This window comes from Dasypus novemcinctus, chromosome 5 (genome assembly GCF_030445035.2).
Source record: "Dasypus novemcinctus isolate mDasNov1 chromosome 5, mDasNov1.1.hap2, whole genome shotgun sequence".
NCBI classification, from domain to species: domain Eukaryota; kingdom Metazoa; phylum Chordata; class Mammalia; order Cingulata; family Dasypodidae; genus Dasypus; species Dasypus novemcinctus.
The window spans coordinates 118300289-118326648 of NC_080677.1; the positions used below are offsets into that span (position 1 = coordinate 118300289).

General features: G+C 42.9%; 1 protein-coding gene across 5 annotated transcripts in view; it reads right to left on the minus strand.

Annotated features, from left to right (window-relative positions):
• Positions 1 to 26360, minus strand: part of ATP6V0A4 (ATPase H+ transporting V0 subunit a4) — a 122964-nt gene that overhangs the window by 37960 nt on the left and 58644 nt on the right. For 4 of the 5 annotated variants that reach the window (XR_009185893.1, XM_058297440.1, XM_058297441.2 and 1 more), the window contains 9 exons: positions 26152 to 26234; positions 24652 to 24745; positions 22747 to 22959; positions 21841 to 21963; positions 19706 to 19856; positions 18663 to 18802; positions 17074 to 17231; positions 13983 to 14076; positions 2769 to 2887 (listed from right to left, as the gene is read on the minus strand). Coding sequence is in view for 4 of the 5 variants with exons in the window: in XM_058297440.1 (XP_058153423.1) it covers positions 2769 to 2887; positions 13983 to 14076; positions 17074 to 17231; positions 18663 to 18802; positions 19706 to 19856; positions 21841 to 21963; positions 22747 to 22959; positions 24652 to 24745; positions 26152 to 26234 (1175 nt within the window). In the remaining variant the exon portion in view is untranslated. The remainder of the gene's footprint in view (positions 1 to 2768; positions 2888 to 13982; positions 14077 to 17073; positions 17232 to 18662; positions 18803 to 19705; positions 19857 to 21840; positions 21964 to 22746; positions 22960 to 24651; positions 24746 to 26151; positions 26235 to 26360) is intronic. The other variant, XM_004462138.4, reaches the window with a different exon arrangement.

Here is a 26360-nt window from a genome sequence, read left to right on the forward strand (position 1 = left end):
ATGTGGGAAGCCAGTGCTAAGCCACGAAGCCACATCGGCTCCCCTGAGCTGGTTTTTTCATTTGTTTTGCTTGTTGTTCGTTTTTGTTTTTACAGGAGGCACCAGGCACCAAACCCAGGACCTCCCTTGTGGGAGGTGGGAGCTCAACTACTTAAGCCACATCCACTGCTTTCTGTTTTTAAATGGTTGAGGAAAAAAATCAAAAGAATATTTGTTTTGTGTGATCTATTAACTTTTTAAAAAGATAGTTAAAAAATAAAATAAAACAAATTTTTAAAAAAGAATATTTGGGGACACATAAAAATGATATGAAATTCAAATTTCAGTGTCCATAAATGAGGTTTCATGGGAACACCGCCATGCTCGTTTGTTTACATATTGTCTATGGCTGCTTTCGAGCTCAAACAGCAGAGTGGAGTAGATGCCACAGGGACCATATAGCCGGCAAAACCTCAATATATTTACTCTCTGGTCCTTGATTAGAAAAAGTTTGCCAACTCCTGCTTTAAGATACTGAGAGTGTGCTGCAGGTTAACCTGGGAGCTCCCAAGTTAAAGGGTCAAAATGGGCCCTCATCTCCCTTGTTAATTTGCAAGAGTCATCTAAAGGGAAAGGGGAATCCCATGAAAAAACGGGCTTGCTAGAGATAGTGGAGGCCAGCCTGACACTTAATGATGTCAGTTGTCATCTAGTCCAGAAAGCACTTCCCTACGCACTCTCTTATTTAATTTTCACAGCACTTTAAGGCAGGTAGTGGTAATAGAGGGCTTGCCATTAGCTTGCTCACTGAATCTTTCTGGTTTCTCAAGTAGGATTGTACTTCTCTGCCCTCTTAAGTGGGGGAGGGGGGTGAGGAATGGAGAGCATGTGACCTGCTCTTGTCAATGAAATGGGAATGGGAGTGGCATGTGTCACTCCTGGGTGGAAGTTTAAGAGTCCTGTCTTTCTGCCACAGGTCCCAGTAATGAAAACTGGAGCAGAGCCCCCAGTCAGCCCACAACAGATGTGTAGCATGAAGGAGAAATAAGCCTTCATAGTCTTAAGCCACTGAATTTGCAGGAGCTTTGTTACTGTACAATGACCTAACCCATTCTGACTACTAAATTTTTCATTTCAAAGAAGAAAACAAACTCAGAGATGTTAAGCCATGGGCTAAGATCACACAGCTACTAAGAGTTGGAAGTGATTCTTATACTTCCAGATCCATTTCAGGGCACCATGCTGTCCCCTTACTTTATTTTTCTTTGTTTGTTTGTTCTTCCCTTACTTCTAACCCATGTGGTGGGTAGGATTTCAGCAACTTTTACAGTCAGCTCTTATGCCTTCAAAAGGTGGCACATTTGAAGCTGTTCCCAACACTTATACATCTCAAGTACATAAGTTTTAGAAATGAATAAGTTTAGCATAAATAAGTTTAGAAGTGAGAGAGAGGTACTGCCAATAGGAAGAAATCACACCAAATGGAATTTGGAACCTGAAGTCACCTTGCCAAAAATTGGCCAATGCCCCTATTTGCGCACTGATGCTAGCTAAACCTGGATATAGTCCATCCTCATTATTTGCAGATTCCATATTTGTAAATTCACCTACTCACTAAAATTCATTTGTAACTCCAAAATCAACACCTGTGACAATTCTGCAGTCACTCCTGGAGATATACAGAGCAGCAAAATATCTGAGTCACCAATGCATATACATTCCTAGCTGAGGTCCCAGCTAAGGTCAAACAAGGCAACACTCTGCCTTCTTGTTTCAGCTCCCAAACTGTAAACAATGTCCTTTTCGGGATATATTTAATGTCACACTTTACACATTTTGTGCTTGTTTGTCAGTGATTTCACTATTTAAGATGTTCAAGCATAGTGCTGAAGTGCTGTCTAGTGTTCCTAAGTGCAAGAAGGCTGTGATGTGCCTTATACATGTGCTAGATAAGCTTCACCCAGGTATGAGTTCTAGTGCTGCTGGCCATGAGGTCCATGTTAATGAATCACCAATATATATTAAAATGTCTTCAACCAGAAACACGCTTAAAACAAGGTTAATTGGTTGATGAAAATCTTGGGACCAGAGGCTCACAAGAACCTAACTGCACATTTCCTCTAGGAGCAATAATTCAACCTTCACTAATTCAGTATTCACGGTGAGGATAGCATATAGATCACAAGTAACAAGAATTAACTGTACCACCAACTTAGGCCTTTCAGGTTGGGAGGAACACAAGTTAACTTGTTCAAAATCATGGAACTAGTAAACAGAAGAGCAAGATTCAAGGTGCTGTGCAGTTGCCAACCTCTTTCTAAATCCTCAGACATTTCTGAAGTGAGGTATGCACTCACCTTTGGAAGACTCAGATTAGAGGAAATAAGAGTTGCTGTTTCCAGCCAACCAGTTTGCCCCGGTTCCAACCAAGCTATGCATGGAACATGGCATATTTGAATACGCTTAGAGCTTTGGGGTACAAAGATGGAAATTTGAGTCCGACTTTCACTTCTTGGCATTAGAACTTTGGGCAAATCATTTAATCTTTCTGTACCTCTGTTTAATCAGGTATTGCCCAAATGCTAATATATATCAAATTGCTTTGTAAAGGTTAAGTGATTATCAGATGTCAAAATTAAGAGGCATTTGAAAAAAAAAAAGATATGCAGGGAAGCCCCCAACATGGAAGGAACTATGGACAGAGGGACGCAGGTCCAGGTTGGTGACTCTGTAATCACTTGTCATTGGTTTGATCAGACAAAAAGCAGAAAGCTAATCATGACACTTACACATGATTGAAAAGGCTAAGAATAACCCCAAACACCATCTGGACAATTCCCAGGATAACCGACATCTTCATTTTATAAGAGTTCAAAAATGTTAGCTTGTTTGAAGCGATGTTCCAAATCTGGAAAGGAAACATGACACAAATACATGAGCCCAGAGTTTAGAAATTCTATTGGAGTTGAAGCTATAACATGATTTCCCCTCACGATGTCACTGTGGTAAGCGCATTTTCAAATCTTAGGTGACTCCAACATACATTTTAGGCTCAGAAAAGGAAAAGGATTGAGCCCTTTATAAATGCAAGTTTAATGACAAAAGTGTCAGAACCATGGATGTCAATTAGCATTTTATGAATTTTCACTAAAAATTTCAGTGAAAGAAACAGTCATTAGTTAAGGAGCAGGAACTATTCCTATTAGAATGAACTATAAGGGAGAATAGATGTAGCTCAGTGGCTGAGCGTCTGCTTCCCATGTACGAGGTCCTGGTTTGATCCCCGGTGCCTCCCTTTAAATAAATTGAAATATAAACAAGCAGGGAGAAAAATCCTATCTGATTTTTTTTCTCTACTCCAAATGAAAAGACCTTCTGAAACATTAGGGAAAGATTTCCTACTTTCCTCATTTCCCTTAATAAGGGCCTGTAGACCTCTGACCCATAAATTTATCCAATCCCTTTCTTTTACTTTGAATTTCTACAGTGCTGCATTTTCCCAGACACTTCTCAAGAAGCCATGTCGGCAGGCAATATTTATTGAGCACTATGAGTAAGAGAGGTTTCTGGTCCTGCCCTGCCCCAAAGAAGGCCAACACCCACACACAGACGGGTGAGGGGTGAGTCGGTTTACCATCCTGGGGAAGGATCCCAGTCACTAATTTTCCCCCTTCCCACCGAAACCTCAAACGCTCCTGAGGTCTCCACTCCCACATCTCTGTAAATGATTCCAAGTCCTCGCCCCAACCTTGACCTCTTTTGAACCTTCGGCGCACCCCCAGCTGTCCGCCAGGTGGTCTTGAAGGTTTGCCGCACCTGCAGTAAGACACCAGTGATCCTAATGTTTTCTCCCCTCATCTCCTAAAACGACTTCCTCCTGGAAACTTCTGTGCAGGGGCCAACACCCCCCTGGGCACAGGCTCAATACACAGTAAACTTGCTTCCCAGTTCCCCAGGGAGTCAGAAACTACATCTCACTAGTTCTTTTTTTTAGGGTCCTGAGCTGCTGCCAACTGGGCTGCCACTAAGGAGACTACTGGAAGGTATGTGGGAGGGGTCAGCAACAGCTGCCAAGCACCAGAGGGGCTCCCCAGCCTCCCCATCCGCCTTGGCATCGCAACTCCACCAGGCCTGCCCTCTGCCCTCCGTGCTCCCCTCTGCCCGCTGGCTGCGGACCACCGCACATGGCCCCTTGTGCTCAGCCATTCTGACAAACCAAAAATGTCCACGACTGAGTCCCGGGCACATACTAAGCTCTCCACAGGTATTTACCTCATTTAATTCCAACAAAAGCTTTATGAGCTAGATATAACTATTCTCGTTTTACAGATAAGGGAATTTATCTTAATTGCAGAGAGATAAAGTTACACATCTAGGAAGAAATAATCTAATAGCAACCAACATTCATAAAGTATTTACCGTGTTTATGTTCTAAGTGTTTTACATGGAAGCATCATTTACCCTTCTGAGTGACACAAGAATTAAGGCTATTATTATTATACCCATTTTACACATGAGGAAAAAGAGGCACAGAGAAGTTAACTTTGTTCAAAATCACGTCACTAGTAAACAAAAGAGCAAGATTCAAATACAGGGCGGGGGAAGTGGATTTGGCCCAACGGATAAAGCATCCGCCTACCACATGGGAGGTCCAGGGCTCAAACCCAGGGCCTCCTGACCCGTGTGGTGAAGCTGACCCACGTGCAGTGCTGATGTGCACAAGGAGTGCCGTGCCATGCAGGAGTATCCCCTGCATAGGGTAGCCCCATGCCCAAGGAGTGCACCCTGTAAGGAGAGCCACCCAGCGAATGGCGCCGCACACACAGAGAACTGATGCAGCAAGATGCTGCAACATAAAGAGACACAGATTCCAGGTGCCGCTGACAAGAATACAAGCAGACACAGAAGAACACACAGTGAATGGACAGAGAGCAGACAACTGGGGGGGGGGCAGGCGGGGAAGGGGAGAGAAATAAATTAAAAAATAAATTTTCAAACACAGGGGGTCTGACTTCTGAATGTAGACTCTTAATCATTTTATGCTAGTTTATTATAAAATATTTAGAAATACCTTGAGCCTCTCAGCTATGATGAAAACTAAATATTTTATGATTTGATTCACAAATAGATGCTGTGTTTAGGGGTATTGTTTTTTTTTTTGTATATATAATTTTGTATTATATGGATTTTTACCATATATATGTATTATTTTATAATAAATTAGAAAATTTCAAAAATGCAATGTTAATAGGGGAAAAAATCACTTTTTTTTAGGAAGTACCAGGGATGAAGCCCAGGACCTTGTAATGGGAAGCAGGTGCTCAACCACTGAGCTAAGTCCACTCCCCAATGAGAGTTGGCTTTTTCATTTGTTTGTTTTTAGGAGGTACCAGGGATCGAACCCAGGTCCTTATACATGGGAAGCAGGTGCTTAACCACTTGAGCTACATCCACTCCCCAAACTAATCACTTTTAACATCCCACCTTCTCTTTCACCCTCATTGTTTTCTTTCTTTTCTAACTTGTGGGCAGATGACAAAATCGCAGACAGAGCAGAAACTCTGGGCCACTCCGTTCTGAAATGTGAGATTCCGTCCCCACCACCATCTTTATGAGAGAGCAGAGAGCTTAGGCTTTGAATTTAGGAAATTTTGAGTGGTAAAAGGAGGAGAAATATGAGCAAGACTTTGGAAAGCTGCTAATAGCTCCGACCAGGGGACATTTGCGCTGAGGAGTTCCCAACAATCTCAGAGAACTCTGGAAAAAGGTCTCAGGAGAGTCAGGTTGGTCCTTGGGCTCCAGCCCTGCCCAGGGAAGGTCAGAGGTCACCTGGGGCAGATAATCAACCCTGCTGATCCCCCCCAATGACCAAAGTACAGAGTCCTGATTTCTTCTATCAATGTTTATTGAGCACCTACTACACTAGTCTAGGCCCCAGAGATATGGAAGAAAAGAAAAACCAAGTCCCTGGCCAGCTGTAACATTCCAAAGAGACAGACAACAAACAAAAAATAAAAATTATATTATTTCAGGCAGTGGTAAGTTCTGTGAACATACACAAAGCAGGGTAAGAGGAGAGATTTGATGGGTTTAATTAGCAGGGATTTGTTTATGCGTCAGGGAAGTTCTTCAGAAAAGTTAAGTATAGAATTACTCTATGACCTGGCAATCCCACTACTAGGTATCTACCCAAAAGAACTGAAAGCAGGACTTGAACAGATACTTGTATGCCAATGTTCACAGTGGCATTATTCACAACAGCAAAAGATAGAAGGAACCCAGGTGTCCATCAGCTGATGAACGGATAAACAAAATGTGATATACACAGATAATGGAATATTATTTAGCCATAAAGAGAAATGAAGTTCTGATACCTGCAACAACATGCATGAACCTGAAGACATGATGTTGAGTGAAATAAGCCAGACACAAAAGGATAATATTGTATAATCTCACTGATAGGAAGTAATTATAACATGCAAGGAAAGAAAGTAGATTACAGGTTTTCAGGGGCAGGGAGGGGACAGAGGAAGACTAGGGAGTTATTACTTAATGAGTACAGAGTTTCTGTTTAGAGTGATGAAAGGATTTTGCTGATGGATGGTGGTAATGATGGGATGACATCATGAATATAATTAATACCACTGAATTGTATGCTTGAAGTGGTTCAATTGGGAAATTTTATGTTGTATATGTTACTATAATAAGAATTAAACAGGCGGCAGACTTGGTCCAGTGGTTAGGGCGTCCATCTACCACATGGGAGGTCCGCGGTTCAAATCCCGGGTCTCCTTGACCTGTGTGGAGCTGGCCCATGCGCAGTGCTGATGCGCGCAAGGAGTGCCCTGCCACACAGGGTGTCCCCACGTAGGGGAGCCCCACGTGCCAAGGAGTGCACCCCATAAGGAGAGCCACCCAGCGAAAGTGCAGCCTGCCCAGGAATGGCGCCGCACACACGGAGAGCTGACACAACAAGATGACGCAACAAAAAGAAACACAGATTCCCATGCCGCTGACAACAATAGAAGCAGACAAAGAAAGACGACGCAGCAAATAGACACAGAGAACAGACAACTGGGGTGGGGGGGGAGGGGAGAGAAATAAATAAATAAATCTTTTTTTAAAAAAAAGAATTAAACAAAAAAAGAGGGCATCATTGGGGAAAGCTGGGTGATGGATACACTGAACTGTATAATTTTTTGCAACCTGAGTCTATAATTGTTTTTAAAATTAAAATAAAATTAAAAATTAGGGAACTGGACGTGGCTCAAGGGGTTGAGCACCTGCTTCCCATCTGTTTTTGTCAGCCAAAGGAGTGCTGATACAAAATACCAGAAGTTTGTTGGCTTTTATAAAGGGTACTTACTTGGGGTAAGGGCTTACAGACACCAGGTCATAAAGCACAAGTTACTTTCCTCACCAAAGTTTATTTCCATGTGTTGGAGTAAGATGGCTGCCAAGGTTCAGGCTTCCTGGGTTCCTCCCTTCCCAGGTCTTGCTTCTCTCTAGGCTCAAGTCCTCTGTTTTCTCCACAAGGTCAGCTGTAGACTATCAGGTGAATGGCTCTCTCTCTCTCCCTGGGGTTCCTGCCATGTCTAGGGAGCCATCTGTATTCCTCTGTGTTCTTCTCCTGGCTCAGGTCCTCTGTTCCCAGGGCTTGCTTCTGTTTCCTCTGTGTGCTTATTTCCCAGGGCTCCAGCTTAAGACTTCAGCATCAAACTCCAACAACAAAACTCCAATATTAAAAACCCTCAACTCTGACCTTTGCCATGCCTTTTATCTGTGAGTCCCCACCCACCAAGGGGACCAACATCCTACTGGTGTGGTCCAATTATAGCCCTAATCATAACTTAAAATCACACCCAGGTATAGAACAGCTTACAAACATAATCCAATATCTATTTTTGAAAGTCATAACTATTTCAAACTGCTAAAATCCACCCTCTGAATTCCAAAAAAGACATTGCAATATTCAAAAAAACCTTAAATCAGTAAAATGCAAATACTAAATCATATCATAATCAACTTAAAGAAATATGGTTTCTCCTGAGGCAAAGTCCCATCTGTTATAGATCTCTGAAACTTACAAAACAATTCATCTATTTTCAATACACAAATGGACAGACAGAGGATGAACATTTTCATTACAATAAGGAGAAACTGGGAGGGAAACATGAGGTATGGGTCCAGGACAGTTCAGTAAACCTGCAGGGCTTCCTCCATTCAATTTCAAAGTCTGACATTCCTTTTTTTTTTTTTTAAAGATTTATTTATTTCTCTCCCTTCCCCGCCCCGGTTGTCTGTTCTCTGTGTCTATTTGCTGCGATTTTCTTCTTTGTCCGTTTCTCTTTTTGTCAGCAGCACGGGAATCTGTGTTTCTTTTTGTTGCATCATCTTGCTGTGTCAGCTCTCCGTGTGGGCGGCGCCATTCTTCGGCAGGCTGCACTTTCTTTTGCACTGGGCGGCTCTCCTTATGGGGCGCACTCCTTGCGCGTGGGGCTCCCCTATGTGGAGGACACCCCTGTGTGGCAGGGCACTACTTGTGCACATCAGCACTGCGCATGGGCCAGCTCCACACAGGTCAAGGAGGCCCGGGGTTTGAACCGCGGACCTCCCATGTGGTAGACGGACTCCCTAAGCACTGGGCCAAGTCTGCTTCCCTACAGTCATTCTTAAGATGATGGTTTCTTCTCCTTGGTGCCTTATGGGAACCCACCCTTCCCACAGACTTGCCCAATGATCATTTTCTTGGCTCCACACTCATCAAGCATCTGGATGCTGACCAAGCTTCAGACCTCACCCTCCAAGAGAGTTGGGGTGATTGCCACACCTTACTCAATCTTTGGGTTAGAGACTTAACCCCTCTAGTACAGTGTCAAAAAGACAACATTCCCCCTAACCTTTGGCATACAGCCTCAACCCTCTCAAAGCAATAAATTGACCACCTGGCCTTCCCTAAACTTTGGCATTCAGACTTAAACCTCTCAGAACAACGAGGTGATCACTTGGCCTTCCCTAACCTTTGGCACAGAGGCTCAACCCTCTCACAGCAATGAGTTGAACACCTGTCCTTTCCTAATCCATGGGGGACAGGTCCACCCCTCTCAGACCTGTAGGGTGCTGACCTTAACCGCCCTAATCCTTGAGGAATGTGCTCCACCCTCTCTGTACCCTGGGGCAGCAAAGCTCTCCCCCGAACATTGGGTGGGAACATTCACCCTCTTCAACTGCTGGGGCAAACTCACCCTCTTTTTACACATGGGTGGGGTTTCTCTCTTGGCCCAAAATGATGTCTTAATTCTAGATCTCAGCTTCCATGGTTTTCCTCTTGAAGTCATTTTCCCTTCAATCTCTCTTTTCCATGTCCCTTTTATTCCAGGCTGACAGTGGTTTTGTTCATATGGTTCTCTCAAAAAGTCTGTTGGTTTAGCATGCAGGAAGCAGGGGTCCAAGCCATCAGACAGTAATACTTTCCACAAGTCTTTCTGACATAACTGCCTCTTCAATCCTGATTTACAAGTTTCAAGTTTAGTTAAGTCCTCAAATGGGGCACTTTCTTCTGGGGACTTGATTTCCAGAGACTTGGAATTTCCGGAATCAGTTTCTATTTTCTTTGTGCCAAACAGTTCAGTCCTCAGTGTATTTCTCTAATCTAGCATTTATGATAAGATGCAAGGAGAAGCCAAGCTACATTCTCCAAGTTTACTTTGGAAAGTTCTTCAGCTAAATGCCCAGGCTCACCATTTTCAAATTCTACCTTCCATAAAACACCAAGAGCTAATCTCACTAAGTTCTCTGCAACTTTAAAACACGGATTGCCTTCCCTCCAGTTTCCAATAATGGTTTCATCATTTTCTTCTAAGGCATCATAAAAAGTCTCCTTAGCATCCATATTGCTATTAACAGTCTCTTCAAAGCCATCTAGGTCTCTTCCATCAAGCATTTCACAATTCTTCCAAAAAAATATGCCTTATCCATTTATAAAACCATTCCAGCATTTTGGTAATTGCAAAAGCACTTCCCCACACTTCAGTATCAAATTCTGTTTGTATATTTAACAAACTTGTTTTCTTTTTTTTTAAAGATTTATTTTTTCATTTATTTCTCTCCCCTTCCCCTCCCTCCCCCCCAGGTGTCTGCTCTCTGTGTCCATTCGCTGTGTGTGCTATGCCTGCGTCTATTCTTGTCAGTGGCATCATCTTGCTGCATCAGCTCTCCCTGTGTGCAGCACCACTCCTGGGCAGGCTGGACTTTCTTTCGCGCTGGGTGGTTCTCCCCATGGGCAGACTCCTTGCACATGGGGCTCCCCTACATGGGGGACAGCCCTGCATTGCATGGCACTCCTTGCATGCATCAGCACTGTGTGTGGGCCAGCTCCACACAGGTCAAGGAGGTCCTGGGTTTGAGCCATGGACCTCCCATGTGGTAGGCAGATGCTCTATCCACTGAGCCAAGTTCACTTCCCAACATTGTTTAACTTTGATAAGTGTATAATGTGAAATTAAAATATTCAATACATTTGGAATGAAAAGTCAATATTTTGAGGTTATTTTGGGGGGAAACCATCATTTATCTGAGGAAATTTTTTAAATTTCTATTATATGAGGATAAATTAGAAAGATAAATTATTTCAGTTTTAGGTTAATAGAACTCAAACTGCCCAAATGAAAGAAATAAATGTGGGGTATACTATTTGAAAAACCACTGGAACATATTATCCAGCTCCAATAAGTCAGGGGCCAGGGCAGTTTCTGGAGACACTGACAGCAGAGATGTGTGGATCTTTTCTCAGGGGTACTGTGACCAGAATGACTAATCTTCAATGACCCTCAGCAGCAACACTTCTCTGTTCCAAGTTTCAAATCTAAAGTATTCGAATTGGCCAGCTTGTGCCAATTGTATGCTCCTGGATGAATTCCTACGTTTAAAGACCACAGCCTCTTGGGTATCCACTGGGCAAAGGAGCTATCCAACCAAAGTAACAGTCAAGAGGAAAAGTTTCATGTTGCCTTAGTTTTTGTTTCCATCCCATAAACCTTCCTTTTTCATTTGCTCATTTAGAGAGGGTAATCAAACTGTGTATTATAATCACTAAATATTCTTGTGATTATAAATGGGCTGTGTATTTTAGTAACATCAATTTTATTCAATTAAATTAATCCTGGTTTGAAATGACATAAATCTGATACCCTTCACAACTAACCCATTGTATTAGTCAGGGTTCTCTAGGGAAACAGAATTAACAAGAGGTATCTATCAACAGTAAGAGATTTTATCAGACTCTCTCATGCGACTGTGGGGATGTACAAGTACAGATTCCGCAGGCAGGCTACAACCAGGGGCTCCAATGAAAGTCCATTGAAGGTCCTTGAGGAGTTCTGGGAGACATTGGCTGTCCAAAGACAAGCTGGGAAATTCTCACTCAATGCTAGAATCACTTCCCCTTTTAAGGCATTCAAATGATTGGCTAAAGCATCACTCATTGCTGATGGCAATCTCCCGGATTGATGTAATTGTAATCAGCTATCTTTATTTACCACTGCAGTAAAGTCACAGGTGACTAAAGTCCATAAATGCCCTTGTATTACAATTAGCCCAGTGCCTACTTGACCAAACAACTGGGCACAATTACCTGGCTGAGTTGGCACATTAGCCTAACCATCAACCATCTGAGAGGTCCCAGATTCAATTCCAGTGCCTCCGATAGGCAGAAAAACAAACAACGGGCAAACAAATGAAAAAACCAACTCAGGGGAGCTGATGTGGCTCAATGGTAGAGTACCAGCTTCCCATACATGAGGACCAGTCCCTCAAAAAACATTAAAAAATTTAATGTGCACAAAAAAAGCTTGGAAGTAAATAACAAAAAAAGGGAGGGTGCCAGTGTAGCTAGGTTGGCAGAGAGAAGTCTCTCTGAAGAGGCAACATTTGATAAAGTGACTTGAACAAGTAAGTGAGCCATGAGGATATCTGGGGTGAGAGCTTTCTAGGCAGAGGGAGCAGGAATATAAAGGCTGTGAAGCAGAAGTGTGCTTAGCACATTTGAGGGACAGGAAGGAGGCCCAAGGGGAGTGATCCGGAAGGAGATAAGGCAGGAAAGTCAAGACTATAATTGGGCTCTGGTTTTGCTCCAAGTAAGATGGGAAGCCAATGGAGGGTTCTGAGTAGAGGAATATCATGATCTTACACTTCAGAAGAATCATCCTGTGTTGTGTTAGGAATAGACTGGACAGAGAAACCAGTTAGAATATGACAGTGGCTTTGAGAAAGATAGAAGGAGCAGAAGCAGCAGAGATGATGAGAAAAGGTCTGAGACACAGAAAGACAGCAAGTACTTAACTCAAAACCAGCCAGCCAGGACTCAACCAGGCAGTCCAACTCAAGAGCCTGGACTCTGAAACCATTTTGTTGGGCTTAAACTATTATAAAATATTCAGAAAACACCTTGAGAAGTCCCAGCTATGATAAAGCCCAAATATTTTTTAGTTGTCATAATTCAATGTTAAATTTAAGTAAATAAATAAAACTTCAGAAATTCATATTATGTGGAAAGCAAAAATTTCATTTATATGCACAGAAAATGTCTCTGCAGAGCAGAATTGGGCAGACAAGATTTGCTATAAATTAGACGTGGGCTGGGAGGGAAAGTGACAGGATGGTAAGCACCATGAGATGCAAAGCAAAGGAAGTCACCCAGACCCTAAACTCATCCTCCACACACCCCCATACTTGCTTACTAATCACAAAATTCCTTTGACCAAGGAGAAAGCCCTCCATTCTACAGAAAGAATAACTTGCATTTGTTTTTAGCACTTTGCAGCTCACAATCCAGCTTTAAGGACAATATACATCTTTTGATAAAGTGTAGCCTGCAAATGCCCCTGGGTGGCAGTATAAGCAATTTCTGGGCAATGCTTTCTGTTTCTATGAGGGAGAAGAGTCAGGAGGACAGAGGGAGGACCCTGGAAAACCAAATGGGAGGTGACCCACAAGATGAGAGGTTGGAAAACCAGTTTTAGAGCCAGGACTGATTACTTCCAATTGAAAGCAACTAAAATTGAAGTCTCAGGTTCTCTCTCACAAAGAGAGCTTAGGAGAAATACTTATGGACAGCATTTGTCCAGTTCAGGTCCAGACTGCTCATCTAGAGCACAGGACTGCCACCTGGGGGCAATGTGTGCCGGTCCAGCACGTGCACAGCTCAGAGGAACGGTGTGGCGTCTGTGTATCTGCTCTAAACTCCTTCGTGTCTAAAGGCTATGCTAGAAATCACCTTGGTTTTCCCTGGCTCAAATCAAGTTGATTAAGATAGATATATAAATATCTCCACAGGACTAAGCCTGAAACTCCCTAATAGGGAGAACCTAACAAAGATTCCTAAGGAAAACGCCGTAAATACTGTGCCACAAACACAAAAACAAATTTTAAAAAGGAAGCACGTACTTTTAACTTTCATCAATTCTGTGCAGTGAAGTAAAGTAAATGTAAAAATCAATCCATACTTTTCCAGGAAAAATGGAGATATGTTACCCATTGCAGAGAATCCCAAAGAAAGGGAATTATTTAGGAATGCTAAATAGTTTATTTAATATGCATTATTTCTGGGCAACCAAGAGCCGTTTAAAGAAGCAATTATTAACTACCAGGGGTATATAATTGATAGAGAATGAGGCAGCTGTTTGGGAAACTGTGGGACCTGGCCCAGGGTGTGGGTAGAGGTTGCAGGGGGGGCCTGGACTTGAAATCCAGCTCTAATGTCACAAACCTGCAGGATATGTTATACTTCAACCTAAGTTTGCTGATTTGACCAGTTCTGGTGCTTTCTTTTTTTCCTACCCAGAGATCTCTTCAACAAAGCATTTTACATAATAAATATTTAACTCAAGAAGACATTATTAACCTCATATATTTTTTAACGTAATATTTTTGTGTGATCTATGTATCTTAAAAAAAAAGTCAATTAAATTTTAAAATTTTTTTAAAAAAGAAGAAGACATTATTACCGGATCAATCCCAAATGGGTATGGATTCCCAGAGTACACTCCTGGAATAGCTGGGTCCAGCTGTAAAACTGGACTTGTCTCCATTACTTGCGTACTACAGAGGCGAAAAGGAGAAATACAAAAACAACGGTCAATCAGAGGCCAGAAAAAGTACTAGCGTTCAAATACTATATTCAAAATGCTGAGAGGGTACAATTCTTCAATTTGGCATATTCAATGATACTGAGTATTCACCAAGTATTGCCCTAGTTATCAAGGCTACAAAAATTTCCATCTGACCTTCAAGGAGTTCACAATCTGAGTGCCCAAAGAGCTCTCAGTCTGATGAGATATAGTAAAGAAATTCAACAGTTTTAATACATTGGAAAAGAGGTAAGGGCAGGGATGAAGGGAGCACAGAGAAAAAAAAAAACTAGCCCAGGAAGAGCAAAGTCTTCCCCAAAGAATACCTAGACTGATTCCGAGACGATAAATAGATCCTGGCCTCTGTGAGACTTAGCCCTAACAAGTTTAGGTCCACTGAATTTTTTAAATGTGTCCCATTTTCTCCCTTAAGTAGGATTGTCAGTGGGAAAGAATTTCTTATTCTCTGTCTCTGCAAGCCCTACAGCATGGGTTCTTAACAAGAGGTCCCTGAGCTTGAATTCAAATTCAAAAATCATTTCAATTTGTGGGCCCCTCCATGGATGTGTGTTCTTTAAAAAAAAAAACAAATGAATCCCTACTGTTGCCCGTAGGGCAGGGGTTCTTAACCTTTTTTGTTCCACAAACCCCTTTGCCAGTCAGATGAAAACCACAGACCCCTTATTAAATCCACACTATACTGTGTATTATTTAACAAATATATCATACCTGCACCAACACGTCCCCACAAGAATAATGGTTTTTTCAATTTCAATTAGAGTTCACAGATCCCTTAAGAACCCGGACCCTAGGGCTTGCAGAGACAGAAAATAATGGTTCTAGGTATTCTGCAAGGGGCGCTGCAAGCTGATCTTACCAGCCACATCTTGGGTCTTGAGCCTGCTTTCCCTGTCAGTGTCCTTCAGCCAAAGACCAACAGAAACATGCCATGGTCACCCAAAATTGGGTTAATTGACCCAATGAAAGAGATCGCATACTATTAAGAGCTGGGGGACATCTCCATCAGAAGGTATTAGCAAGGACTTAGAGACTTTGGGCTGTTAAGCCATTTGGGGGAGGGTTCAAGGCAGTATAGCTGTGCTCTCTTGTTTTTGTCTTGATTCTTCATGGTTACAGGTTGGCCCTGTCATGTTGGTATTCTGTGAAATTGTCTATGTTTAACAGGAGACACTCTTGCTTACCTTTGGGTACAGGGCAGATCCTGGCTGCTGTCAGGGGAGGCTTTTCTTTTTATTAATACACAAACCCTTCCCTGCTAATTAAATCCGCCCATATGCACTGAGGCATACCATTTGGATAGGAATCTATGTCTGGGATGGCCAGGCAGGGCCAGCTGTTTACACTTTTTATCGAGGGCCTGGGCAGCATTAACAGGCTTCCTAACTCCTCCAGCTGCTATATAATACCCTCAAGTTCCTCATTGCAGAAAGAAGGGAGTGTATTTTGGGGCAGCCTATTGAAGTTGTCAACAGGCTCACAACACAAGATGTGGCTGGTAAGATCAGCTCGCGGTGCCCCTTGCAGCTCTGTAATGTCTATAATTTTCCTCTGCATCACTAAAAATGAATTTCTGCTTTATACTATCTGTGCATGAGTACACGCATGGATAGTACTCCTGCATGGCTACCTGTGTGTGTACTCATGCATAGATGCATAGATGAGTGCACGGCTGCATGTCTCTTAGGTCTAGTCTTTAGTATCAATGAGGAGCCTTGAAGTGAAGAAGAAAGAATTTGCACGCGCATAAGAGAGCAGCCTTCCTACATGTGTCTGCAGAGTTTACAACCAGCCAGTTTGCAAAGACCTTTTGCAATCACTCTCCAGAGTACATGAAATTTCATGAAGATCACAATGTCATCAAAATTTTCTCATTGTCACATTCTCCTATTCTCTGTTGCCCTTTTGTTCTCCAATTCATTCAACTAACCTCCTTCTCATACTCATCTTTCTCCCTCCCCACAAATGTCCCCACCTCTGAAGTGCTGTGTGTCCATTCTGATAACCACTAATCTCACTAGCTGCATAAAATAATTCTTATTAGGGGGTGACTGATTCCCATGAGCACCCCATTAGGATGCTTTCTCATCTTCAAAGATTGCTTCTCAACCCAGAAGGATCTCAAACTGTGGACTGCATATGGCAGATGTGAGTTTGTGGGGGATCTGGAGGGTTTCCAGGTCTCTTTTTTTGCAGCTACCACCCCTCCTCTCCAGTTGTCCCTATCCTACCACCCTGTCTTCGTCACTCAATCTGCCACAAGACAAATATAAGAGCCAGTCTGCTGCAATGAACCATCTCCTTCCCCTTTACTTTTTTTTTTAAAGGAGGTACAAAGGATTGAACCCAGGACCTTGTTCATGGGAAGGAGGCGCTCAAACCACTGAGCTACACCATCTCCCCATCCCCCTTTACTTTTGAAGTTGAAACCAAGTTGACCTGAGCAGCCAAAGGCAATGCCCTTATATGGAGTCTGAGGCCTTAAATATTGGAAACCAAGAATCTATACAGTTCAACATCTGCATCAGCCTTTCTTAAAGCAAAGCCATCTGCCCTACGTGCCTGGATTGTTTAATTTCACTCTACTTCCATTTCCCTGCCAGAGCAAGGTGTGTTTCAAATGCTCCTCCTTCTCCATGAAACCTTGCTTCTATAATTCCTGCTATGGCACCCAGTTCAATCTACTTATTGTCACAATAGTCTCTGGTACATGGCATGTACTCCACAGTATATATTAACTTCACCTGAAATTTTTAAATATATTTCCATGTCTTGTAATTACTGGCAATATTACTGAGAAGTGACACAAGGTCTTGCACTCAGTAGATAAAATGGAATTATTGATTAAATTTGTAAGCATACCTCTCAGCAGAACCAGATATTGTACACACCCCCAGCCCTGAAAGCAGTTCCTGAGGCCACCTGGATGGCCATCTGTCTTTAAACTTACGTCCACGTGCCATTTCTGAACATGGGTCGAACACTCCAAGAAGAGCCAAAGATGTTGAGAGACTTGGAGAAGCAGTCATTGTAAATCAAGCCCGTGTAGATGGAGAAGATGCCCATAAGTAGGATCAGATAGCGTCCATGGAAGAAGGTGTTCCAAATCTAGCCTCACGAAGACAGAGGACAATAATCAGTGGGCCTCAGGTCAGACTCCAGAGCGATCTCTGTTATAGGATGTCTCCAGCACCACTTACATAGATGCAAAAGACACACAGATACTCTACACAGGGGCCACGTGAACAAGGCAGACATCAAAGTAACCCAAATAGAAGGAACATACACACCGTGGTTCTCCTGTGCTTATTTAAGTGACTCAGAAAAGTCCTAGAGGTATTTGTTATTGTGGAGACAAAAATGTTTAAGCCTCATATATTTTAATTCAATATGGGTTAGAAAATGCAACTGAAGCAGAAGGTGGGGCCCCATCAGGTAACAATGGGACTTGAAAATGATTGGGTATTGACTCAGGGGCTCCCAGAAGACAAGCACTGAGCTGGCCTCATACGGCTGTTAAATTGTATGGCAAGTCAAATCTATACTCATCTTAGGTATAAAGCCAACTCTCTAAGTACACTTGCAAAGAAAAGGAAAGCACATTCTTGTAATCCTCAGTGAGGTGCATCAATCATTCTAAAGACTGCTAAGTGTACCTTTTGAGGTTTTAATGTTTTATAAGAAACTGTATCTTTTGAAATGCCCATCATGGAAAACTCTGTTGGTCATAGGTTGACTTTGCCACTAACCTTGGTTATGATTAACTTACTATGAAATCACTGAACTTGTTCTAATTCAATCTGTAATAAAAGATTGCAGATACAGAACATAGCTAAAGGCATGTTTCCGCTTTGTAAAATGTATTACAGTGAGGGTAAAGTAACTCTTAACTGATTAACTTTGAAACATGCAGACTCTTGGGTTTTCTCAACCTTGACAACACTCTGTGAAGGAGACCTCATAGAAAGCAGAGAAACTTAATGTGTAAAAGTGAGGACACAATTTCTCAGGTGTCTTACAAGAACACTGGCCGTGGCAGAAGGGCTCTGACATGAAAAATATTTGTGCTATTTTAAATGAAAAAAAAGTGGACTACAAATTAATACATTCAAGTTTTTAACATTATATATTTCTGTATAGGCACAGAAAAAAGCTTTGGAAAAATACACAAAAAATGTTAATGATTTTTTCTAGGTGATTAGATTGTTATGTTTTCCTAGTTTTTTTTCAGTGAATATGGATTGCTTTTATAAGAAAAAAATTCAATGTAGGAAGAAAGGAAAAGAGCAATGTCATGTATAAAAAACAAAAATGCTGATAGGAACTGCAACAAAACATGCAAAGGGATTACTTTGGCCATGAATTTTATGTTTAATTTCATCCCTATTTAAGTTTCCATCTTTCCCTTATTCTTTCATAAAAATGGGTTTTCTTGGTGAAAATAAAATTCATATTTTTTAAATCTTTCCAAAATTCACATTTTTAATATTGTATTCATAATCTCAAGGAAATGAGACAAGGCAGCTGATGGACACCCACCTCATTGTCTGACTTCTGGGAGAGCAAGCGTCTCTCATTAAGGACCATCCAAAGGGCAGCCAGTAGCATCACCGTCCCATGTCCACAGTCTCCAAACATCACGGCAAACAGGAAGGGGAAAGTGATAATGGTGTAGGGAGCTGTGGAGGTAAGGCCCACAGCAGTCTGAGTTCTAACACCTTTTGCGTTCTCTGACCAAAGGTTTCTCTATCACGGCTCCACAGTCCTCAGATTGGTTCTCTTGTGTCTTTCTGACTTTGTCTTCCCTTACCATCCCCAGCAACACTTGTCTAAATTCCACAAACATTAGCTCAACAATGAATAAGCATAATTATGTCCCACTTTGCAGATGAGACAACTGAGTCTTGGAAAGGTTAGGTGACTTACCCAAGATCACAAACTTTGAGGGATAAAAGCCAGGTTTCTATTTCCAAGAGCTACTTACACTCTTTCCATCACAGTCTTTTGGCTGCTTCTCTATCATTCATATGCATCACACACCTTCAGCAGTTACTCACATATATATGCTCAACCTAGGGGATCCCTGCATTATGGGTCACAAATTAGAATGGGACTGAAAATGGAGAAAAGCACACCAGGCAGCATTTGGCTAAAGGGCATCTGGTCTACCTCCTTATTTACTAAATCAGACTACTGAGTTCCCATGGCTTAGAACCACTGAAACCCGAGTCTTCTGACCCAAAGTTCTTGGTGCTCCATTTCTCTCACATAATAATGAGAAGTCTGTGAAGATGCCCAGAAATAGCTCCCAGTGGATTGGCAAAGGAAACAAGAACCAAAGTCAGCTGCCTGGTGATGAGACTGCAGTTTAAGGGAGAACAGGTGAAATTTTGACAAGGAACAAATCTTTCACCAATCAGTATTTACAGAAAAGAATATGTAGGATATATCAGGAAACCAAGTGAGATTTTAGGACCACCACAGTTTTCACCAGTTCATCTCTTAGGTCACCTCATGGGGTAAATCTTACCCAACTTTCACGTTCAAGCTGCCCGGTTGTGCAACACATCAGTCACTTTTACCTGGGTTTATCTCCCGGTAACTGCCTACACCATAAGCGTCTACAATATTCTGGAAGCCAGCTGTGAATTTATTGGTTCTGTTAAATGTGGGAGGAGACGTTTTAGCCTGCACTCTGTTCATGATGGGGACCATGGAGGAGCCACTTCGTTCCTGCAAAATGAACACATGACAAAAGTATAAGGAAGAAAGCCTTGGGCTGGGGACTGGTGCATGGGACACAGTTGCAGCTCCTGCCATTCACTTTCTGAGTGAACTTGAGACACTCACTTGACCTCTCTGATTAAAAGTTAATACCTGCCTACTACTTAAGTTACTTACAGTGGTCTGTCAAGAGAGTAGACGTCCTCCTGATTCTCTGGCAATTTCCATCCTCCCTCTCCTTCAAATGCATTTGTTACACCTCAGTCCTATGCCTTCTTTTCTTCCCTCTCTCCGCTTTCTCCCTCAGGAGCTCCTCCAAGTTTTGACTTTCCTCATTTTATCCCTGTCTTCCAAATGGCACTGACGTTCCCCCAAACTTCCATTCTTTTATAACTGTCTACCTAGGTTTCAGACTCTAACGTCTCAGTAACCTTGCAATATCCAAAAACTGAACATTAACTTTTCCCAAACCAGATCCTCCTCTGGCCTCCCTGGTTCTTTAGCAGAGCCTCCATCCTCCCAGATTTCCTGAAACTTTGGAATCATTTGATTTGTCCCTTCTCCTGATGACAGATTCAGTCACCAAATTCTGTTAATTCTCCCTTCAGAATCCTTCTTATCTCCACTCCCACAGCCCCCACCCTGGCCCTGAGCCTTGCCACCTTCCTCCAGTCTCTTTCCCTTCCATTTATCTTGCACTCCAGACAGTTTAATCCTTCTTTTAATAAAACAAAATAGTAAAAAACCCTACTTCATTCGTGTTACTCTCCTGCTCAAAAATCTTCAAAGGCTTCTTATTGTCTAAGGAATGAAATCAAAACTCTTTAGTCATGTAATCAAGACTTCTTTACAATATTGACTTAATCTCCATTCACACCTTCACCCTCCCCCCACTACTTCCCTATGGAAATCAGCCAAACAGACTCAAACACATGACGAACATTCCTGTTTCTTCACCTTTGTTTTCAAATCTTTTCCCAAATTTGGAATGGTAACCACCTCTCCTTCCCACTTCCCTAAGTCTCAACAATTTCTCAGCCCCCAGGGGCCTCACTGGCTACTCATCTCCAATGGCACTTACCATCTTCACTTTTAATGGGACTGAACACCAATTGTTAAGTTCTCAGCGTTTTACAGGCATCAGTTCTCCTAACAACCCCATGAGGTAGGGATCATCAAAAGCCCCATTTTACAAAAACCAAGGCACAGAGAGGTTAAGTAACTTCTGCAAGGTCACAAAGCTAACAAATGGAGAAGTATCTTATGGGATTGTTATGTATGTTTTCGTGTGTGTGATTATGACATCCTTTAGGGCAAAGACTGTGGGTTCCTCTTCTTTTTTTCCCACGTTACTGAGCAGCTGACAAAATGCCTAACACAGGTATTTCTTGCTTATTTTTGATGATGATAATGATAGTACCAATCCCACTTCTATCCCTTTAGTTTCTCCTTCCCACGGTCCTCAGCCCTCCACCCTCCTCCTCATCTCCTCCCCCCCACAGCACATTCTGTTCCTATCTGAGGAAACACTTTTTTTTTTTTACTTCAGAAGACTGAGGAAACCATAAAAAACAGACCTAAGGTCCTAGTGATCCTTTAAGGAACTTTGCAGGAAATTCAGCTCTTTTGGAATTACAGGGTGTCATTCGGTTCAATTCCATTCAAACCCCTGCATTAAGACACCTCCCCACAGCCCTGCCGTCTCTTCTATACTGCAGTGAAATGTTCCTAAAATGTAACCTGGATCGTATCACTCCATGGCATGGGAATAAAGTCAGATTGCTCACACTGCTGTCAAGGCCCTCGGCCTCCCTGAACTTGCACGCTTTGTCTCCAGCCCCTGCCTTCAGGGCGTGGGCCAGCCCGGCTCCTCCCTGCCTCTCCTCACCTGCTTACCTACCAGGGCTCAGCTCACACGCCACTCCCAGGAAGCACCCCTGCCTTCCAAGTCTGGGTCAAATGCTCCTTTGAAGTGGCCCGTTTGGGCACTTACTGGACTGTGAGGTGGGGACACTGTAGTGTTGGGGGTTAAGAGAAACACTTGTGAATTCAAATCCTGTCTTCTGGCTCTGGGACCATGGCCATGTGGCTTCTCTCTGTGCCCCAGTTTCCTCATCTGTAGAAAGAGGGTAAAACGAGCTCCTATGTCCTGGTCCACTCCCACCGCAAGGCCCTTACCTTCTGATCCCTCATCCTGAAAGCTCTTCCCCCTCTCCCCACGGCCCTCCTCATGGCAAGCAGGGAGTCTGCTCAGAGCAGCCTGCTCCCGCAGAGGCCCCCTCCTCCCCACCCCACCTCTCCCCAGCCCCTGCTTTATTCTCTGCCACTACTCAGAGCTGCCTGACATCCCATCGGTTATGAACATGCCTACCGTCCATCTCCCTTTCTAGAAAGTTTATCAGGCAGGGCCTTGGCTTTCAGTGTAGCCCCAGATCAGTTCCTGGAACACAGTGAATGTCTAAGAGATGAATGAAAAGAGTCGGGAGAATTAAATAAAATAAGGCCCATAATGTGCTAAGAACAGCTGCTGACACAGAGCGAGCATTTTACTAGTATTGCAGGTGCTCGGTTGTCCGTCTACCCAGCTAGACTGGAACCTCCTTGAAGGAAGGGATGGTGCCTTTTTCCGTGGCATCTACAGTCATAACCTGCGCAGGTACTGGCACATCGGTGCTCCGTGTATACTTGCTGAAGATTAAAGAAATGCCAAGTATTTGTCTAACACTGAACTAAAAAAGAGTTTCTGGTAGGTGCCCTTTCACTGGATTAGGAACTGACAATGCAAAGATGGAGACAACTGCATCAAGAAGTAACTTGTGAAGTTCACTGGACCAGGAGGCCCTACAGAGAGGCTGACGAGGCTGGCCAGGACTCTTCCCCGGCTCCGCCTGCTGCTCACCATGCCTTGCTCTAACGCCTTCCTGATGCGTCCTGTGTCTGCCACAGGAAACCAGATCTCAGCGATGATGCACTTCTGGGTGACATCGATGTTGCACAAGTTCAGGATGTGGTAAATGGCCTTCATCTTCTGCACTTTGACAGCCCACGAGTGCCAGTTGGCAGCCGCTTCCTGCAGCAGGCGCTGGCGGTAAGACTCCGTCTGCGTGATGACCTATGGAGACCAGGGCAAAAGTAGCACGGAGAAAAACAAGCAAAATTCCTGGAGATGGTTGGCTCTATGGCAAAAATGCAGGTTCATCGCCAAAGTGCCTACCTCAGCTCTGGCATTTCTCACCTGGCATTTCTCACCTGGCATTTCATTCTCAAGGGCCATTTATCTCCCCAACGGGAGGTTAAATCTTTGGGCAAGGATTGTATCTTCCTTTTCTCCTAAATTTCTCACAGTCCTACCAAAATGCTTTGATACACAATCCCTCCAATAAATACTAAATGAATTCATGGAGGATTGAACGGGTGATCTGGTCCACATAGAATCTATTTAATGGAATTAGTTTTCATGTTCTGGAGATACAATAATTAGAGTAACCTTTTTCAGTAACCTTTCCATGTGACTATCCAAGTGATATAAAACATTCGTATACATCATTTCTTTCCCATTCTCCTAATGAAGTTTTCACAAAACTAAGTCTGGTCGGGGGTTGGGGAGCAGACGTAGCTCAAGCAGTTGAGCACCTGCTTCTCACATAGGAGGCCCCAGGTTCGGTCCCTGGTACCTCCTAAAAACAAAAACAAAAACAAACTACAAACAAATTAAATAACCAACTCAGGGGTGCCAATGTGGCTCAGTAGTTGGACACCGGCTTCCCACATACAAAGTCCCGGGTTCAATCCCTGGCCACAGTACCTCAAAAAAAAAAAAAATCGAGGGAGTTTGGGGGAAAGGTCTTCAAGAGTGATTGCTCAAGGGAAACGTGGTCTTCTCCACAAGTGACAGGAAGGCAACAGAGAGGATTAATTTAAGAAATTAAACACATATTTTCTGGGAAGGTAAAAATGTCTGCCAACCAGAAAATTATGAAACAATCCAACTTTCCAAACACTCAATTGAGAATCTAGAACTGCACTGGCCAATACAGTAAGCACATGCAGCTACTTAAATTTTAAGTAATTAACAGTGAATAAAATTAAATATTCAGTTCTTCGGATGCATTAGCCATGTTTCAAGGCTTAGTAGCCACATTTGTGGCTCATGGCTACTGCATTGGACAGTGTGGGTTTCATAAAATTTCCATCACTGGAGGAAGTACTGGTAGACAGCACTGATCTAGAATAAACAGTTTGAGTTAGGCCCAGCCGCCTTTAAGGATGATTTGCAAAGCTGCTGTGTATTGAACAGTTCTAATCATAAAAGGGTTAAGTGCCACCCTGGATGATGACAGACTTTATAAGAAGATGTCAATCTGGGGTGTGTTCTCATGGCAGAACCAGAATCACTGTTATTACAGAATCAATTGGTCAACTCAAAACACTGGGCAATTCAGTGGGAAAAAAATCAGACTGATTGTTCCACTTAATTAGCTAGTTAGTTTTGCTTAGATGCAACCTAGTCTGCAATAAAGTGCTTCTTTTATCAGATTAGAGCAGCTGCCTGAAGGTTGGCTGAGGCAGTGGCAAACTCTAAACCACGCCAGCATGCAGAATCATCACAATGACCTCTAGCTTATGGGACACTGTTTTCTGATTATTAAACCATCTGGAGCAAAGCTGAAACAGTAAACATCCCAGCCAGCCTTCTAGCAAGTGCCCTGGGGAAGAGGACTTAGGAAATGGCAGCAGTAACCCATCTGCGGCCCCCATTCTGATCAGTCCCTGAACGCAGGTAGAGACAGGGGGCCTCACTTACAGTGATTAAATCTTCCAGTCTCACGTTGACACCATCTAACATCTCTCTGCGCTCCACCGCATGCTCTGGGCAGGGGTATATGGTGGCTCGAAAACTGTGTTTGAAACATTTCAAAGGACACAGTTATTGCTGAAAAGTATTTTGTACCCACTTTCCTGTAAGTAGTCATTTGCTGACTGGTTGGATAGCCTCCTTTCCTTAGAACGATTGCCTCCTAGGCAATGGGAAAATGAGCCCCAGTTATAAGAATTACCAACATGTTGCTTGCCTGCTATCTGAATCAAGGCGGTATTTTTACATGAATGGGCATCATTCAAACCATAAATTCTTGTCTCTTCTTCCCCACCCCCAGATTTATTAATGTATGAATACCCTTCTGTAATTTCTGCCTATAAGGGGCTGGATATAAGATGATTCTGTAAAATTAGAAACAATTCAGGGAGAGGATATGGCTCCGGAAGTTGGGCACCTGCTTCCCACATGGGAGGTCCCAGGTTCAGTTCCAGGTGCCTCCTAAAGAAGACAAATTAACAACGGGCAAAAACAATAAGCAATGAGCAAAATCAACGAGAGAAAAAAAAAGAATTCAGCCATTCTGTTTGAGAGGAAATACACAGAAATGGTTAAAATGTCTACTTTCATTACCTTTAAATTGTGTTTATTCAAATTCTCTCTGTTCCTATTCCTGTAGCTATTAAAAGTCAGTTGTGGGAAGTGGACTTGGCCCAATGGACAGGGCGTCCACCTACCACATGGGAGGTCCGCAGTTCAAACCCCGGGCTTCCTTGACCTGTGTGGAACTGGCACACGTGCTGTGCTGATGCGCGCAAGGAGTGCCCTGCCACGCAGGGGTGCCCCCCGCATAGGGGAGCCCCATGCGCAAGGAGTGCGCCCCGTAAGGAGAGCCGCCCAGCACGAAAGAAAGTGCAGCCTGCCCAAGAATGGCGCCACACACATGGAGAGTTGACACAGCAAGATGACAGAATAAAAAGAAACACAGATTCCCGTGCCACTGACAACAACAGAAGCAGACAAAGAAGAACACACAGCAAATGGACACAGAGAACAGACAACTGGGGAGGGGGCGGGAAGGGGAGAGAAATAAATAAAAATAAAGCTTAAAAAAAAAAAAGTCAGTTGTTAGGGAGTGGATGTAGCTCAAGTGGTTGAGCGCCTGTTTCCCACGTACGAGGTCCCAAGTTCAATCCCCAGTACCTCCTAAAAATGAACAAACAAAAAAATACAACTCTCATTGGGGAGCAGATGTAGTTCAGTCGTTGAGTGCCTGCTTCCTATGTATGAAGTCCTGTGTTTAATGCCCAGTACCTCCTAAAAGAAAAAGGTCAGTTGCATTTTCAGCACTATATTGCCAAACTTGGAAAAGTTATTCTAAAATTCTAACAGACCTCAAAGAAAACCCACTAATGTGTATTTTGCATTGCACACCTCCACCTAATCTTGATCTAAATCACTAATGAAAGAGCCATTAGCCTCTCTTACCCATCACAGATCTTCTTGATTTTCTGCCTGAGCTGTTCTCCTTGAAAAAATATGATGAATATATTCTTTTTAATTTCTTCTTTCTGAAAAATCAGAACAAGTAAAAGAAATTGTCTTATTGTTAGAATAGGGAAACATGTAAAATCCTGCTTTTAAGTTCAAAAACTATATATAACATAAATTGAAAAATTCAATTTCTCCCCATCCAT